A 21,318-nucleotide genomic window follows, 5' to 3' on the forward strand; every position below is an offset into this window, starting at 1 on the left:
AAAATCACCTCTTTATATTAGCATGTGTTTTTGCTCGGTGATTTTCCACGCCACTGGTCGATCACTCTGTTATCGATAATGGATCATGCATTTCCTGGTCACGTTTCTCAGTTTTCGTTGTACACATGCATTTCTGCATCTGACCCAGAGACATCGTAACCCACTTCTCTTCAGCTGACCGACTATTGACTTTGTTTACACACGTGAGTCCACAACCTCCTGCTAGCTTCATATGACATTCCAAACCTCCATCTCCCCCACAAACTTTCATTTTTTGTAAAAAAAATCGTCGTCCGATTACTGTTTACAACATAATTATTTTTTCGCTTCGACTGGTAGACAATCGATTATTCGATGCCCACCTTTCAAATATTTTCGTCTTTTTCTTTTAAAGAAGTTTATTTTCACAGTTATGTATCGGATGGTCCCGGTCATCCATTACATAACAGTTGCTTTGGTTACATTAGGGTTTTTGTTTCTATTTTGGTGTTTATTCAGAGGAAGTATATTGTTGCAATGTACATTCCAGCTGCATATGTGACGTTATTTAGCTGCCTAAGTTCTATTTCTTCTAGAACAAGCCTTATAAGAGCAATATTGACTTTGATGATCAATGACTTAAAGAATATTGAGGCTTGTATTTTAGGTAACCTAGGCCTATCTTCCATGCTCAAGTTGGTATCTTTTTCTATTGTGTTACACAGTTCTTCTTCTATTTCCAATTGATCATCATCTGGTTCTGGAAGCAAAACACAAGATAGAGTTTTTCTTGATGAGGGAGTTATTTCACATATTGATGGGGATGGAGATGTGTAATCTGCTTTATAGTGAAAGTGATGTTGTGGAGAGGATATTTGGGTTCCTGATATGGAGTTATGCACTTCTGCTGGATTTTACATTGTAAGGGTTATCTGTTGAGTAGTTTCCGATAAATGTTGCACTGTGTTCAGTAGAACTGTTACTTCCTCTCTCTTCTGTTTATGTTCTTCCTCATGGAACACTCGTTCTTTTGAGAGGTTAAATTACAATGTGGATTATTATTCTTCCATGGACAGACATAGAAGAAAATTTCCCTCCAGAATTCTGTCCTTTACTTTTGTTTTGCATATTTTCTTTTCACATATTCCATAGCCCAAATTAAAGTCCACTTTTCGTCCTTACTCCATCTGGACTTTAGTCTTTTCTCAGTCTCCCCTTCCTGAATAGGGAGGTAATCATTTTCAGCATCTTTTAGGGCTTTATACTTGATGCTATTTTCGTCTTCTGTTATGTGTCTCTTGATTTGTGATAAAAGGGATCGCAGCTTAGCAACTGTTGTCTGCTTTTTTTTCTTCAGGGAGGTCAGAGTTCTTGATTTTCTCTTTTAGGATCTCATTCGAAGTTCTGCTCTCTCATTCGAAGTTCTGCTCTCTCATTCGAAGTTTCCCTAGCATGAGTTCTCATATGCTTCATTAAATTATATTTATGAGCAAAAAAAAATTCGCACACTTCACAAGAATATGGCTTTTCTCCAGTGTGGGTTCTCATATGTGTCACTAATGTTGATTTTTCAGAACAAGAATATCTACACATTTCACAAGAATGTGGCTTTTCGCCAGTGTGAGTTCTCATATGTCTCACTAACTTTGATTTTACAGTAAAAGAATATCCACACACTTCACAAGAATGTGGCTTTTCCCCAGTGTGAGTTCTCATATGTGTCACTAATGTTGATTTTACAGAAAAAGAATATCCACACACGTCACAAGAATGTGGCTTTTCCCCAGTGTGAGTTCTCATATGTTTCACTAAGCTTGATTTATCAGTAAAAGAATATCCACAAACTTCACAAGAATGTGGCTTTTCGCCAGTGTGAGTTCTCATATGTCTCACTAAATTTGATCTTTTAGAAAAATAATACCCACAAACTTCACAAGAATGTGGCTTTTCCCCAGTGTGAGTTCTCATATGCATCACTAATTTGGATTTTTGAGAACAAGAATATCCACAAACTTCGCAAGAATGTGGCTTTTCGCCAGTGTGAGTTCTTATATGTCTCACTAAATTTGACTTTTCAGTAAAAGAATATCCACATACTTCACAAGAATGTGGCTTTTCCCCAGTGTGAGTTCTAATATGCATCACTAATTTGGATTTTTGAGAACAAGAATATCCACACACTTCGCAAGAATGTGGCTTTTCCCTAATGTGTATGTTCATATTTAAATTAAATTGCAACTGGAGCAAGATTATCACTCCCAAGTTATAAATATGTCTTGCTATCCTGACTTTTTCAATTTTAATCTGGTGTTGTTGATTCAAGTAAGATTTTATGCTAAAGAAATTTCAATTTGTATCACTTAGTTTATTTTATAAGTCATATTTCGTAGTATAAAGGTTAAAATATTTTCTTTTGTAAATTAGCCGAATTTTCTGAAATGTTAAATTCGATATCTCATAGTTTATAAAAACATTAAACAAAAATTTCACAAATTTAAATATGTGTGATGTTCTTATCACTATTTGCTAAACAATCCAGATAACTCTTCACACATATATGTCTAATAATGTTGTGTGCTGCCGTTTTTGTTGTCTGCCACGTAAGGAAATAATTGTGTATAGAATAATGTTTAAGGAGAAGGATGGTGCCTTAATATTCATTAAAAACATTCAAGCAGGAACATCTGCAAATAAAAAATAAATGAAATTTAATATTTTAATATCATTGTTTATTTTAATCATGCCAACAAAACAAGAAACATAACTTTATAAAACATTTAAAAATCACAGAAATAAACACGTAATTCACATTCATATTGTTTAAATGTTTAATATTATTCATAGTATTTTGTAATAGATAAAGGAATTATGCAATTAATAAAGTAAAATAAACAATAATATAGTAATAATTTGTAGGAACAATAAACATACAATAATATAATAATAGTTGCTACTGATAATAATAAAAATATATCGCTAACAATAGGAATATAATAAGTTTATAATACAGGAAAGTGAATTTAAATACTCAGTAAATTAAAGTTAATAATACAAATCAATATATAATCTACTTACTTAGCAATGGATACTAACATGGTCTTTTAAAATAGCTTTCGTTTTAAGTCATATGCGTTGAAATATAACCACTTATTTATAATGTGTTTGATATTAATAGCGATTTTTATGCAACAGAATTAGGTTCCTAACATTACATATTTGTTAATATTCATAATAATTTAATTTTTTTATGCAACAGAATTAGGTTCTTACTTTTTGTACTTTTATTTTTAGAAATCAACAGTTTTTTAATGCATTATTATCATTCCCAAATGATATAAACAGTTTTAATAATCGATTATCGCAATTTCATTTTTTAAATTAACGTCTAATAATACATATTTGTATACCAAAAAGCTCTCGAAAGCTGTTAATTGTTACCTGACCAATATTACAGAATTGATATTCTTCATACCTATTTTAATTTTGATTAAAATATTTTTTATTTTGGAAATTAAACAAATTGTTACTTGCATTCAGCACATTATTTGATACACCGAATAATATAGTAATAATTTGTAGAAACAATAAACATACAACTACCATAGTTGCTACTGACAAGATTAAATATATATTGCATCCAATAGAAATATAATAAGTTTATATTACAGGAAAAGTGAATTTAAATACTCAGTAAATTAAAGTTAATAATACAAATCAATATATAATCTAGTTACTTAGCAATGGATAATAATATGGTCTTTTGAAATAGCTTTCGTTTTAAGTCATGTGTGTGGAAAAATATAGCCGCTTATTTATAATGTGTTTGATATTAAACTGGATATTTTCCTTACATTACATATTTATTAATATATATTTGTTAATACGCATGATAATTTACTGCAACAGAATTAGTTCCTTATTTATTTACTTTTATTTTTAGAAATCAACAGTCTTATAATATATATGTTTGTATATGAAAAAAGCCATCAAAAGGTGTGAATTAACATTAGAGAATTGATATTCTTAGTAGTTATTTTAATTTTGATAAAAATAATTTTTTATAGTAAACATTCAACTAATTGTTTCTTCCAACTTTTTTAGCGTATTTTTATTATTCACATATTTTTTAGTTTCTTTATGAATTTTAATTCTAATTCTTTTCACCTCTAATAGTATAAATTATTAAAATGTATTAATGCTCAAAGCTTTATATGAATTTAAATAGGGCCTGTAAAATCCAACTAATTAAGTCATGTTATACGAACTAAACTTCTCTCTTCTGCACATTAACCAGTAGATATTTTATTGTCTTTTAAACCTAAGAAAAAAGGGAACATTCTTTTTTGGATGAACTGATGAAAAGTCTGATGGTTTGATTGGTTGATGCAATGAAACACGTGAAAGAGTAAATCATTTTCATTGAACTGTTGCAATTTTAAGATGTGCTTATTGATTATATACATTATTGTAAGACTTCTACTTTTTTAGGCACAAAGTGAAAAATTGGGATTGGATTGTTTCATCTAAAAATATTTGTTCATTCTTAATTTATCTGAACGTTAAAATTATTTGTAATCATAGACGTTTAACTTATAAGCGAGTTTAACGTTTTATATCAAAATATTAGTAAGACAAAATATTTACATTATCATTAACAATTGTCCCCCGTTATGAAAATACCTCCGACAAACCCAACAAGCACTGAAGTATCACCCCTAACTACAAAGCCTTCTACTCTAAAGTTTCTTCCCCAGAACCGCTAAACTTAAAAATTCTCTTCTGGCTTCCTGCTTCCCCAACTGTACTGACATGCAAAAATTCAAGTGTAATGTAAACAAACATTTTGCTGCTAAACTCCCTACATAGTACTGTTATATACTAATGTTATTATTAGACGAAGGTTCCACTTGTGCGCGTATGTTACGTGAGTTCTTATTAGTAAAGATACGAGTCTTCAGTGTTCATGCTTAGTAAGAGATATTTGAAGGTTCATGTGTGTAATCATGTTGTGAGATATGGAGACATTAACAGGTGTATATAAAGAGAGAGAGTGTGTACATATAAATAAACTTTGAGAGGTGATTCGCTATCTAGATAGACAGACCGATAATTGAGAGGTTTGCATTAATGCCTTGACAGTTCGTATGAACGGGAGTGTTTGTATAACATAAATAGACACATTTACTTTCTAACACATATATATTTTTTAGATGATGAATTTCAAATAGTTTGTACACATAAATAGACAATACCTTTTTCATGTAATGATGGACACAGGAGACGGCAGTTATAAAAACACATTGAACATTTATTCTTCCCTGACCGGTTGGGGGCTTTGCGCCCAAGAATTCAAAGCTTCACATATTAAGTTTCAAAGTGACCATCTCGCTTCCTAGACGTTCGAATTCCAAACTCCAGACTATCGTCTGTCGTTCTCAAACTCCCTCTGAGTTTCTCACTAACTCTAACTAACTAACTCTCACTTCCTATATTGAGAAATCCATGCATGTCCGGCCACGTGACCACAATTCACGTGCCATCAACATGCGCGACCTGCACGTTTCCGAACATTCTGATTCTCAATAACCTATTTTTCTTTTGTTCTTTTCACAAAGGAATTCAACCTACATATCTAATTCATTTAATCCATATTTTATTATCCACATTCTTTCTAACAATTGAATAGTTTATTTATTATTTATTTCATCAGAATGCACAATTTACTGGACATTCCATTTAAACCTATTGTTCTTTAAAACTTATATCCAGGGTTCGATTTCTGCTTTCTCTCATTTTATTTTCATTTTAAGTAGATCTCTCTATTTTTATACTTACATGAAAAGGGGACAGCCCTTATCATGTAACAGTACCCCTGTAACTAAGGTCCCTGATAGTAGCCCCCTACATTAAAGTGGCAATGTGCCTTGTTTGGTGTAAAAAAAAAAAACTGGTAAAACCAAACAGGAAAATCATGTAAATAATAATAATAATAATAATAATAATAATAATAATAGATAATAATGATAATAATAATACAGATAATAATAATAATAATAATAATAATAATGATAATAATAATAATAATAATAATAATAATAATAATAATAATAATAATAATAATAATAGATAATCTTGGACAGAAAACTACTTCTAAAAGTTTTGAAAAAAAAAACTAAAAAAAAAATGGAATACTGAAAAACTATGCTGGTTTCGATGGTAAATATTTACCAATTATTTTTTTTTATATTAAATTTTTGTTAATCGGTGATGGCCAATAAATGAGTCCTCATTTTATGTAAACTTTATTAAAGAAAATGACCCTTATTCTAAAACCTAAAATATTGAAAAAGAAAATCAAAATCCAAACAATTCTCTAGCGAAATATTAGGTAAATGTGGACAGAAACGTATTTGTAAAAATAATTTAATAAAAAGAAAAGCATTTTGTGCTCAGTTGTCTGACAATTCGACAAACTTAGGATCAACTTATTGTGTTTATGGTAAACATTATTATTTGCTCAGAAATCACGTAAGTTTAACTTAAATAAACCCATTTTTGGAAAAAAATCTTATTGTCAGATTGAATACGATATTTAAAAAATGTTAAATAGGAAATTCATTGTTTTATATACATCTGTTACTTATTTATATGCATCTGTTATTTATTTATACACATCTGTTATTTATTTATATACATCTGTTATTTATTTATATACATCTGTTATAGAGACATGACAAAAGTAAATAAACACATTTTTGGTGGAATCCAAGTTTAGCGTTACAAATTCCAGAGAATTAATTGAGGAGAGGCACTATTGCCAAACGAATTATTAAACGTAATAAAATAATAATCTTATGTAAACGTAATAAATTAATCCATATTCCATTATTCCAAAACCTAAAACATTGAATACAATATCAAAATTATAGAGAACTATATATATATATATATATATATATATATATATATATATATATATATATATATATATATATATATATATATATATTGTCGAAATTAGCATACCAACGAGTAGAGGGGAGGGGAAGAAAAGACGGTTTAAGTCTTGTAACGAAATGTCGACGTTGCTTACAAGCAGTCTTTCCTTGTAAAATAACAAGTGGGTAACGATGGTGGAAGTGTAATTTGTCTAAAAGACAACTACAACTACAGTAGAGCGGCCACCCCTTTTATTTGCCCCAACTCTCAGTCAACGAGATTCACGCGTGACTGAAATGTCTATTTAACTTGTAAGGAATAGGCACTCAGGTTCTTTGATTAACGGACCAACGGCCGTGTTGGTCACAGCTAGCAGCACTCCTTCCTTCCCTACCGACCTACCCTCGGCAAGTCAACACATTCAAAATTCTCACAATATATATATATATATATATATATATATATATATATATATATATATATATATATATATATATATATATATCAATTACCGAAAAAACAGTTTTGCGTTCAGTTGTTTAACAATTCAACCAACTTCGAATCAAATTATTGTGTTTATGATAAACATTAGGATTTTCGCAGAAATCACGTTAATTTTACTTAAATAAACACACTTTTATTCACGAAATCAATATTTTTATTGGATTGCAATAAAATTAACCATTTTTTTATGTTTAAGATTATTTTAAGAATCACAAAAAAAACTTACCTTCTATTCCAGGAAATTACAACAAAAAATAAATCGTTTTTCTTTTGTATCCAACGCAGAAAATGTGTTTGTTTGTTAGGATTTCTAAATATAATCTTTAGTAAATTGATACAAATTTTGTCTTGTGTGTCCAATTCATTAAGCAATTAAATATATGAAAATATAAAAGAATCAAAATTAAAAGACAAAAAACACGATTTAAACGTGAAATTATTATAAGAAGAAAAAAAATCAACTGCTTCAGAACAAAGAACTTGTGTTCATCGTAAAACGGTGTAATCATTATTTTGTTCCTCGTGTAAAAGATTGAACATTTCATTATGATTTGGATTAGTCGAACTACTGTTTACATCCAAGATGAGAACAGTAATCCAAATAATCCAAATATAAAAAAATGCAAAACTGAATATTTCACATAAACAATTCAAAAAGGAAGGAATTGAACAAATAGCGAAGTCAATCAAATAACAAAAACTAGATTTGAACCAACAAGAAACAAAACAATAATCACATGATTACATTATGAAAATTGCGACTTATTTTTATCAGATTCGATTCTGTTAACTTTACGATGACCTTAACTTATAATTCCAGACTTAAACCTGATGTTTTACATGTAATCAGCATCAAACGACTAACGATGGAAGTGTAGTATCTTTTTCTAGTTTATTTGTGCATTTCAGACATGTGTCGCGTTATCCCCATTCTGGGTTTACTTGTCATGTTTTGAGCCCTCCCATTTATTACCTCCTCCTTTGATAGAGAAGTAACGCAATGTTGTAAAAAGTTCCGACTCGCAGATGTGAATATGAGAAAAAATCCAACAGAACACAAATCGATATTTAACAACATTCAGATCGCTGTGTAATTTGCTTGAACCCTATGTGTTTAGGTAAAAAATGCACTTTCGTAAATAATTGAATTCAGTCAACAACATATCGCTAAAACCAAAACAAACATCTAAGCAAATCGGTCGTGCGAGATGGGTAAGCGGTAAGGGGTGCGGCTGCGGGCTGCGGCTCATTACCGTGGGGTCCCGATTTCGAATCTCGCTAGATTCAGCCACTCTGATGAGTCGTAGACGACGAAACACGTGTCAGTGGATAATTATATTTAAAAATAATATATATATACCGCTCCCCAAGTGGGGGTACCAAATTGTTTAACAGGGAAAATTAATCCCAACTCGCATTTAGGTAAAAATGCATTTTCGTAAATAATTGAATTCAGTCAAAAACATATCGCTAAAACCAAAACAAACATATATATATATATATATATATATATATATATTATATGTGTGTGTGTGTGTGTGTGTGTGTGTGTGTGTGTGTGTGTGTGTGTGTGTGTGTGTGTGGGTGTTTGTGTTACGACGTCACCAATGATTGCCGGTCTCGTCCGATTCATGCTTGACCGGAATTGACAAGTATTCGGGCCAGATTATTCAAGAGTACCTAAAAATATATAAAAAATATAGTTTTTGTTTGCACTAACTTTTAGAAAAGGAAGAGTTATCGATCCCTGACAAGCGACATCTGTCGCGATTCTTGAAACTAAAATACAAACATTCGCCACATGTAAGTGTTATATCTAAAAAATACTGTCATGTATAAGTGCCGATTCTTGCTGTTAAAAACTGTATATGTTCATGAAACAGTTGATTTTAAATCCTTCTATCTTTTCATCCTCATCACCAGATGAAATGTAAAATACGCTCGTGAGTGTGAGTATGCGAGAAAATAGAATAGAACACAAATCGATAATTAATTAAATCACTTTTTTTTGCCTTTTTATATATCGTTTAAAGGGTAGGTAACTATTTTGGAAATAATGTCCCTTTGATGGAAACATTACGATATAATGCAACTCATGAAAGTCAGCTGAATTATAATTAATGTCAACAACAAAATTATGCCTTTAAATTGCCGTAATAATAATAATGTGAAAAAAAAGTCAAAATACTAAAACACTTCTATTTTTTCATACGTAAACCAGAAACAGGTACTACACTTTCATTATTACTGTCTTTTTTTTTAGTTTGGGATTCTGCGTAGAATTTTAGCTATTTAACTTTTAATATGAAAACATGGCTGGCATGAGTGTAACTGCAGTTTCTTTGCTGATTGTATGTCTTACAGGCAAACTAATTAGCAAATTAAGTTTGAAATAATAAGGGAAGTTTAAAATAAGTTTAAAGTTTCATAATGTAATCATGTAGTTATAATTTGCTTTTCTTTTTAAATCCAAATTTATTTTTTTCGTTTGACTTTACATTTTGTGTAATTTTTTCCTTTTTTTTTTTTTTTTTGAGTCGTTTAATTCTTCTTTTATTTGATTTGTTTATGTAAAATATTTTTATGTGAGGATTATTTGGATTATTCGGATTACTGTTCTCATCTTGGATGTAAACAGTAGTTCAACTAATCCAAATAATAATAGAATGTTCAGTCGTAAAAAATAAACCTTAGTTTAATATCTTCATGTATCTTATTTATTTTAATAAATTAGACATAAAAATAAGAAGAGAACTTTAATTTATTAAAGAATCCAACTAATGAACGAACATTTTTACACAAGGAACGAAATAATAATTTCACCGGATTACGATGATCTTGAATTGATTGTTCTTTAGCAGTTGATTTTTTATTTAAATAATTTAATTTTTAAATCGTGTTTTCATCTTTTAATTTTGATTATTTTATATTTTCATATATGTTATTTCTTAATGAATTGACCACACAAAACAAAAGTTATATCAATTTACTAAAGAAATCATAACAAACAAAACAAATTTTCTGTTTTAAACACAAAAGAAATACGAATTAATCCCGATGTTTTTCGTATTGAAATCTTTGAAATATACGTAAGTTTGTATCTTTTTCTTTTTTTACGCTAAAAAATTTAATCTATAACTTTTGATATAATCTTTACAATTGAAATAAGTTTATTTATTGTTTTTCAATCCAATAAAATATAATGAGTTTGCCATGCTTTATAATAGACGTGATATTTAGATTATTGTTAAACTAGGCACCGCTAAAACTGGGGGGGGGGGCAGGTAAGTAAATCAGGTAATTATCCAATCAATACGAAATTGTCAGCGATTATTAAGAGAAGAATGAACTTTATAACAGTGTACTTATTTTTCATAAACGATATTTATATATATTGTTTTTTGCTTAACCCCCCCCCCTTGTTTTGAAGTGTGAACAAATATGCTTAAAATAATCATCTGAAACTAAACAAAACATATTCCGTTGTTGTAAGGGACAGGATTATAGATTAAAAAAAAAAACAAAACACTTGTTTACATACCTTATTTTGACGTCTGAATATCAGAACTTTGATTGTGTTTAATTATTCCGCTTTTGACTTTTGGAGTGTAAAATTTGGTGAATATGTTAAGTAAAATAATTAATTTAAGCTAAGCAAAAAAAAATAAAAAATTTTTTTTTAATATTTATACGAAAAAAGCAATTTTAAAATCTTTGATAAATAAATTAATAATTTTTTTTTAGCGAGCCGAATAATGTATGGCCATTATTAAACAGGGAATTCTTTGAAGAATCGATACAAAAAAAAATCGATAAATATTGTGCCCTTTGTGTTAATAAAAAAATATCATCAGTTTTTCGATCCCTTTTGATAACGTTTGCCGCCTTTCGACTACGGTGGACCATACGCGCTGAAATAATTTTGTTGGATCTTCATAACTGCCAAAACCGGTGCAAGCGTGAATCAGTACAATTTATGTTGGTCAACACTCACATAGAAACGAGACATTTCTCTTTTCATTGCATATCATTTCAATTTTAATTTTTATTCTGCTTTACCCCGCCCCAATTTTGGGAGCCTACATACACATTAAAAACCAAACTCATCAAAATGGTCACCCATCTGGTACTGGCCAGCCTCAGGGTTGCTTATGTAGTTTAGTTTTTATTCTGTTTTAAATCACCCATCCCCCATATTGGGGAGCCTGAGTCCCCCACACGCGTACACATTAAAAAGCAAACTCATCAAAATGGTCACCCATCTGGTACTGGCTAGCCTGAGGGTTGCTTATGTAGTTTAGTTTAATTTTTATTCTGCTTTGAATTCCACTCCCCATTTGGGGGAGCCTGACCCCCCACACACATACACATTAAAAACCAAACTCATCAAAATGGTCACACATCTGGTACTGGCCAGCCTCGGGGTTGCTTATGTAGTCAAAAAACCCTACAGTTCTTCCTCGTTCAATGAAGGAGAAATCTTTCTAGACTGGATCAATTTTAATTTTTATTCTGCTTTACCCCCCCCCATTTTTGGGAGCCTAACCCTCACACATACACATTAAAAACCAAACTCATACAAATGGTCACCCATCTGGTACTGGCCAGCCTCAGCGTTAATAATACATTGAAATTTTCGTCACTGAAAAATAAGGGTTTTTTGGCTTGTTTGGTCTTCCATAGTTTGCTTTTTATTAAACACAAACGTAAATATTCTCGATCTGGACTCTATATGGACGCGAAGTAACTGGTTGCGTATATGAATAAGTGGAATTATTTGAAATCCAGGTACTTATATTATAATATTTTTGCATATATTCATAGTAAATAACCCTAAATTTTAGTTAGACTAGAAATAAACAACTTAATTCTTTCAAAAACCTTTTTTTTTAAAAACATTTATATACGCCTTTTGTGCAAGATAAAAAATGTCAATTGTTAACTTTTGGGGAAAATTTAACATTTAAAATTTAATTAAAAATAGTAGAAAAAGTTTTACATTATTCAGCTTTCTATATGATAAAATTCAGGATTTTATCTTTCTGGAAAAAAAAAGTTACTCAGAAATCATGGTTTTTAATAAATGTAATTTCGTTTCAAAAAACAACAACTTCATTTTTCGGCCATTTTTGGCGGTGCCTATGTTAAACATATTTTTTAAAGCTTGTGTGATTTCTGAGGAAATAATAATTTAATTCGAAATTGATTGAATTATTAACAACCGGTCACAAAAATAATTTTTTGTATTTCATTTTTAAATTTTTTTATTGGTCATCACCAATTAGCAATTATTTCATGTAGAAAAAATATTCGTAAGTCTTTTCAATCTAACACAGTCTAGTTTATCCCCTTAAAATTTTTGTTAAAAAATTACTTTATTTTGACTATTACGTTGCAACAGCCTTAAAAATATCCGCTAACGGAATGAAAAAAATAATATGTATTTCAGGGGAGGAGGTGGCTGGTTACTTTTAATGCATCTAAAACCAAGCTCCTATCTTTACATCATCAACGCTCTGATCTCGTCTAGGGGAAGCTCCATGTTTTGATAAGCTTCTGGGCTTGACTTTTACTCCTGACCGGAAATGGAACACATACATCAAGTCAGTTGCCAAGGTCGCTGGAAATATGCTAGGATCCTTCTACCGCTCCAGAAGATATCTCTCCCCTGATGCAATTCTCTATCTGTATAAAAGCCAAATACGTCCAAGGATGGAGTACTGCTGCCACATTTGGGCAGGAGCTGCTAAAAACAGCCTATCCTGCCTTGACAGAGTACAAATAGGCTTCGTGGCCTAGTGGGTGATGCCCTTTTCTCTTCCCTGCAACCTCTCTCACAGGAGAGACGTTGCGAGCCTGTCTTTGTTTCATCGTTACTACCTTTCCAAGGGGCTCGTCTGAACTCCAATCTCTGATCCCCCATCGCGAATCTTTCACGATAAACACCCGCTTAGCTGAAATCACTATCAAAACTTTTCCCCACTCATTATATGTGCCAAAATCAAAACGTAGATTCCAGCTTCTTTCTTAGAAATGCATGCCTTTGGAACTCGGTTCAGGTTGCCTGTTTCCCACCTGACTACAACCTGGATGTCTTCAATTCCAGTGTAAACAAATTCCTGATGAACCGCCCCCTTAAGGAAGACACTTTATCAAATCTCAAACATTAACGTACTGTACACACAATAACCCTTATCCCCGATTGGCTTCCGGGCCTTGATATGTGGTCACTACCTTGTAAAAAAAAGGATTTTACATTTTAAACCTTAAAATAAGTTTATTTCTGCCATGCTTTATTATAGACGCAAATTAAAAAAAAACAAGCATGATTAAAAAAAAATATCACAAAATTATATCATTTAATGTGATATTAAATTTTTGTTAAAAATGGGATTATTTTTTTTTTAAAAGTTGTGTGATTTTGAGAAAATTATAATTTAATTCAAAATTGATCGAATTAATACCAACTGATCACAAAAACATTTTATTTTATATTTCATTGTTTTAAGATTTAAAAAATCATTCTACACTTCCCTATTACATCGTTAGAGAATTCTGTTTTAATTTTATTCATATTGTTAAACATTAAATTTTGGATAAATATTTAATTTTAATAATATGAGTCTCTTTCTTTTAAAAAGTTTTGCATAATATATTTTAGATTTGACAATTTCTTTTGTAAAGTTTACATAAAGTCAACACATATTTATTAACCATCACCGTTTAGCAGTAACTTATTGTAGAAAAAATATTACATAAAATATTTTAGATTTTACAATGGGGATCAATTTCTTTTGTAAAGTTTACATAAAATCAATACATATTTATTGACCATCACCAATTAGCAGTAACTTAATGTAGAAAAAAATATTACATAGAATATTAAGATTTTACAATGGGGTCAATTTCTTTTGTAAAGTTGAAATAAAAGCAACACATATTTATTGACCATCACCAATTAGCAGTTACTTAATGTAGAAAAAATATTACAGAAAATATTTTAGATTTTACAATGGGGATCAATTTCTTTTGTAAAGTTTACATAAAATCAACACATATTTATTGACCATCACCAATTAGCAGTAACTTAATATAGAAAAAATATTACATAAAATATTTTAGATTTTACAATGGGGATCAATTTCTTTTGTAAAGTTTACATAAAATCAACACATATATTGACCATCACCAATTAGCAGTAGCTTGATGTAGAAAAGATATTACATAAAATATTTTAGATTTTACAATGGGGATCAATTTGGTTCGTAAAGGTTACATAAAATCAACACATATTTATTGAAAATGATTTGGAAATTTAAATTTCGTTTTATTATTTTTTTAATTGCTCATGTGCTAATAAAATTGAAATAATCAATTAAATAATTAAAAATGATATGGAAATTTAAATTTCGTTTTATTAAATTTTTAATTGCTCATGTGCTAATAAAATTGAAATAATCAATTAAATAATTAAAAAAGATATGGAAATTTAAATTTCGTTTTATTAATTTTTTAATTGCACATTTGCTAACAAAATTGAAATAATTAATAAAATAATTAAAAATAATACGGACAATTAAATTTCGTTTTATTTTTTTTTAATTGCACATTTGCTAACAAAATTGAAATAATCAATTAAATAATTAAAAATGATATGGAAATTTAAATTTTATTTTATTATTTCTTTAATTGCTCATGTGCTAACAAAATTGAAATAATCAATTAAATAATTAAAAATGATATGGAAATTTAAATTTCGTTTTATTATTTTTTAATTGCTAATGTGCTAACAAAATTGAAATAATCAATTAAATAATTAAAAAGGATATGGAAAATTAACTGTTTACTAAAATATTCTGTAAAATAACAAAGCGGAAAATAAATGACAATATTTGTCCTCAATGTTTAATGAATATTGAGTGTGTGGCTGAAACTGTCCTGCAATATCGGTGCAACATCTGGCAGCAGCTCTTTACAAAAAACTGGTATCTACCCTGAACAACTTGTGTTCTACTTCGAATCGAATAATTTCATACTTTTAAAGTTTTAAAAAGCACACACAAAATAGTGGAATCTCAAAATTATTAGGTAACTTTGTCTTAGGTGAATTATTATGTGAGTTTGTTTTATCCAATGCACACTACATAGAATTTTATTATTACCATCCATTGCTTTCAACTTTGACACGATAGCCCCAACTGTACTCACCAGCAAATTTAGTTCTGAAGCTATTTTCCTGCACCCCTTTCCATCTTTATGCCTGTCTATAATTTCAATCCAATAATATTGACACAATAAACAGATAATTATTTAGATTAAATTAACATATTGTGTTCAGTCCAATAATATTACAACAATAAATAAACAGATAATTTTTTAGATTAAATAATTCTAGATATTGTGTTCAATCCAATTATATTGACAACAGTAAACAAACATATAACTTAGATAAAATGTATTTAATCTATTAATATTGAACACAAAAACAATTATATTTACAACAATAAGCTAATAATTTTTTTTAAGATTGAATAAACGCATTGTGTTCAATCCAATAATATTGAAGACAATAAACAGATAACTTTTTTAGAATAAATTAATCTAGATATTGTGTTCAATCCAATAATATCAACAACAATAAAAGAACATGTAACTTTTTTGGATTATGCCCCAATAAACAAACAATACAAATATGTGATTGCAGATACTAAAATATTGAATTTTATTTTTACAGATGTTCCTGATTGGACGCTATTATTCAATTTTAATGGAGTATCATTTTCTGTAAACATAATCTTTTAAACAATTAATACTTCATTTGGATAATACAGCGACATCTACAACAAGATTTATTATACTGGACAATAATATTTGATGAATTTTGTGAAACATTGGTGAAAACATAAAACATCTTAAAGGTAAAATATTTTTGTTGAATAGAACAAAAGGTAATAAGAAATCAAATTGCAGAAAAATATGTGATTTTAAGAAAACAATATATTTTTACAGAACCTTAAAATATAAAACTAAGAAAAGTTTTGTCGAATGAAAAATATGTGATTTTAAGAAGACAATATTTTTTACAGCCCCTGAAAATATAAAACTTAGAAAAGTTTTGTCGAATGAAAAATATGTGATTTTAAGAGGACAATATTTTTTACAGCACCAGAAAATATAAAACTAAGAACAATTTTGTAGAAAGAAAAATATGTGATTTTAAGAAGACAATATTTTTACAGCACCCGAAAATATAAAAGTAAGAAAAATTTTATAGAAAGAAAAATATGTGTTTTTAAGAAAATAGTATTTTTTACAGCACCCGAACCTATATCAGTAAGACAAATTTTCTACAACAACAGAAACAATAGCATTACGAAAAATTTTGTATCTGATAAGTTAATTATCTTCAAGTTTAACAAATTAATAATTGCACTTAAGGTATCTGATAAGCTTATTATCTTCAAGTTTAACAAATTAATAATTGCACTTAAGGTATCTGATAAGCTTATTATCTTCAAGTTTAACAAATTAATAATTGCACTTAAGGTATCTGATAAGCTTATTATCTTCAAGTTTAACAAATTTATAATTGCACTTAAGGTATCTGATAAGCTTATTATCTTCAAGTTTAACAAATTAATAATTGCACTTAAGGTATCTGATAAGCTTATTATCTTCAAGTTTAACAAATTAATAATTATCTGATAAGCTTATTATCTTCAAGTTTAACAAATTAATAATTATCTGATAAGCTTATTATCTTCAAGTTTAACAAATTAATAATTATCTGATAAGCTTATTATCTTCAAGTTTAACAAATTTATAATTATCTGATAAGCTTATTATCTTCAAGTTTAACAAATTTATAATTATCTGATAAGCTTATTATCTTCAAGTTTAACAAATTTATAATTGCACTTAAGGTATCTGATAAGCTTATTATCTTCAAGTTTAACAAATTAATAATTGCACTTAAGGTATCTGATAAGCTTATTATCTTCAAGTTTAACAAATTAATAATTATCTGATAAGCTTATTATCTTCAAGTTTAACAAATTAATAATTATCTGATAAGCTTATTATCTTCAAGTTTAACAAATTAATAATTATCTGATAAGCTTATTATCTTCAAGTTTAACAAATTAATAATTATCTGATAAGCTTATTATCTTCAAGTTTAACAAATTTATAATTATCTGATAAGCTTATTATCTTCAAGTTTAACAAATTTATAATTATCTGATAAGCTTATTATCTTCAAGTTTAACAAATTTATAATTATCTGATAAGCTTATTATCTTCAAGTTTAACAAATTTATAATTATCTGATAAGCTTATTATCTTCAAGTTTAACAAATTAATAATTATCTGATAAGCTTATTATCTTCAAGTTTAACAAATTAATAATTATCTGATAAGCTTATTATCTTCAAGTTTAACAAATTTATAATTATCTGATAAGCTTATTATCTTCAAGTTTAACAAATTTATAATTATCTGATAAGCTTATTATCTTCAAGTTTAACAAATTAATAATTATCTGATAAGCTTATTATCTTCAAGTTTAACAAATTAATAATTATCTGATAAGCTTATTATCTTCAAGTTTAACAAATTAATAATTATCTGATAAGCTTATTATCTTCAAGTTTAACAAATTTATAATTATCTGATAAGCTTATTATCTTCAAGTTTAACAAATTTATAATTATCTGATAACTTATTATCTTCAAGTTTAACAAATTTATAATTGCACTTAAGGTATCTGATAAGCTTATTATCTTCAAGTTTAACAAATTAATAATTATCTGATAAGCTTATTATCTTCAAGTTTAACAAATTAATAATTATCTGATAAGCTTATTATCTTCAAGTTTAACAAATTAATAATTATCTGATAAGCTTATTATCTTCAAGTTTAACAAATTTATAATTATCTGATAAGCTTATTATCTTCAAGTTTAACAAATTTATAATTATCTGATAAGCTTATTATCTTCAAGTTTAACAAATTAATAATTATCTGATAAGCTTATTATCTTCAAGTTTAACAAATTAATAATTATCTGATAAGCTTATTATCTTCAAGTTTAACAAATTTATAATTATCTGATAAGCTTATTATCTTCAAGTTTAACAAATTTATAATTATCTGATAAGCTTATTATCTTCAAGTTTAACAAATTAATAATTATCTGATAAGCTTATTATCTTCAAGTTTAACAAATTAATAATTATCTGATAAGCTTATTATCTTCAAGTTTAACAAATTTATAATTATCTGATAAGCTTATTATCTTCAAGTTTAACAAATTTATAATTATCTGATAAGCTTATTATCTTCAAGTTTAACAAATTAATAATTATCTGATAAGCTTATTATCTTCAAGTTTAACAAATTAATAATTATCTGATAAGCTTATTATCTTCAAGTTTAACAAATTAATAATTATCTGATAAGCTTATTATCTTCAAGTTTAACAAATTTATAATTATCTGATAAGCTTATTATCTTCAAGTTTAACAAATTAATAATTATCTGATAAGCTTATTATCTTCAAGTTTAACAAATTTATAATTGCACTTAAGGTATCTGATAAGCTTATTATCTTCAAGTTTAACAAATTAATAATTGCACTTAAGGTATCTGATAAGCTTATTATCTTCAAGTTTAACAAATTAATAATTATCTGATAAGCTTATTATCTTCAAGTTTAACAAATTAATAATTATCTGATAAGCTTATTATCTTCAAGTTTAACAAATTAATAATTATCTGATAAGCTTATTATCTTCAAGTTTAACAAATTTATAATTATCTGACAAGCTTATTATCTTCAAGTTTAACAAATTAATAATTATCTGATAAGCTTATTATCTTCAAGTTTAACAAATTAATAATTATCTGATAAGCTTATTATCTTCAAGTTTAACAAATTTATAATTATCTGATAAGCTTATTATCTTCAAGTTTAACAAATCAATAATTATCTGATAAGCTTATTATCTTCAAGTTTAACAAATTAATAATTATCTGATAAGCTTATTATCTTCAAGTTTAACAAATTAATAATTATCTTATAAGCTTATTATCTTCAAGTTTAACAAATTTATAATTATCTGATAAGCTTATTATCTTCAAGTTTAACAAATTAATAATTATCTGATAAGCTTATTATCTTCAAGTTTAACAAATTAATAATTATCTGATAAGCTTATTATCTTCAAGTTTAACAAATTTATAATTATCTGATAAGCTTATTATCTTCAAGTTTAACAAATTAATAATTATCTGATAAGCTTATTATCTTCAAGTTTAACAAATTTATAATTATCTGATAAGCTTATTATCTTCAAGTTTAACAAATTTATAATTATCTGATAAGCTTATTATCTTCAAGTTAAACAAATTTATAATTGCACTTAAGGTATCTGATAAGCTTATTATCTTCAAGTTTAACAAATTAATAATTGCACTTAAGGTATCTGATAAGCTTATTATCTTACAGTTTAACAAATTAATAATTATCTGATAAGCTTATTCTCTTCAAGTTTAACAAATTAATAATTATCTGATAAGCTTATTATCTTCAAGTTTAACAAATTAATAATTATCTGATAAGCTTATTATCTTCAAGTTTAACAAATTTATAATTATCTGATAAGCTTATTATCTTCAAGTTTAACAAATTAATAATTATCTGATAAGCTTATTATCTTCAAGTTTAACAAATTAATAATTATCTGATAAGCTTATTATCTTCAAGTTTAACTAATTTATAATTATCTGATAAGCTTATTATCTTCAAGTTTAACAAATTAATAATTATCTGATAAGCTTATTATCTTCAAGTTTAACAAATTAATAATTATCTGATAAGCTTATTATCTTCAAGTTTAACAAATTAATAATTATCTGATAAGCTTATTATCTTCAAGTTTAACAAATTTATAATTATCTGATAAGCTTATTATCTTCAAGTTTAACAAATTAATAATTATCTGATAAGCTTATTATCTTCAAGTTTAACAAATTTATAATTGCACTTAAGGTATCTGATAAGCTTATTATCTTCAAGTTTAACAAATTAATAATTGCACTTAAGGTATCTGATAAGCTTATTATCTTCAAGTTTAACAAATTAATAATTATCTGATAAGCTTATTATCTTCAAGTTTAACAAATTAATAATTATCTGATAAGCTTATTATCTTCAAGTTTAACAAATTAATAATTATCTGATAAGCTTATTATCTTCAAGTTTAACAAATTAATAATTATCTGATAAGCTTATTATCTTCAAGTTTAACAAATTAATAATTATCTGATAAGCTTATTATCTTCAAGTTTAACAAATTTATAATTATCTGACAAGCTTATTATCTTCAAGTTTAACAAATTAATAATTATCTGATAAGCTTATTATCTTCAAGTTTAACAAATTAATAATTATCTGATAAGCTTATTATCTTCAAGTTTAACAAATTTATAATTATCTGATAAGCTTATTATCTTCAAGTTTAACAAATCAATAATTATCTGATAAGCTTATTATCTTCAAGTTTAACAAATTAATAATTATCTGATAAGCTTATTATCTTCAAGTTTAACAAATTAATAATTATCTGATAAGCTTATTATCTTCAAGTTTAACAAATTTATAATTATCTGATAAGCTTATTATCTTCAAGTTTAACAAATTTATAATTATCTGATAAGCTTATTATCTTCAAGTTTAATCAAATAAATAATTATCTGATAAGCTTATTATCTTCAAGTTTAACAAATTAATAATTATCTGATAAGCTTATTATCTTCAAGTTTAACAAATTTATAATTATCTGATAAGCTTATTATCTTCAAGTTTAACAAATTAATAATTATCTGATAAGCTT

At 27.2% G+C, this 21,318-nt stretch overlaps 1 protein-coding gene across 1 annotated transcript in view; it reads right to left on the reverse strand.

The window, feature by feature from the left end:
- Positions 1 to 1,371: 1,371 nt before the first annotated feature.
- Positions 1,372 to 21,318, reverse strand: part of LOC145270340 (uncharacterized) — a 72,962-nt gene continuing 53,015 nt past the window's right edge. The window contains exon 4 of the mRNA XM_080125988.1: positions 1,372 to 2,314. Within this exon, the coding sequence (XP_079982114.1) occupies positions 1,372 to 2,314 (943 nt within the window). The remainder of the gene's footprint in view (positions 2,315 to 21,318) is intronic.

The sequence above is a fragment of the Euprymna scolopes genome, chromosome 46, assembly GCF_053919585.1.
Source record: "Euprymna scolopes isolate OS-2025 chromosome 46, ASM5391958v1, whole genome shotgun sequence".
Lineage (NCBI taxonomy): Eukaryota > Metazoa > Mollusca > Cephalopoda > Sepiida > Sepiolidae > Euprymna > Euprymna scolopes.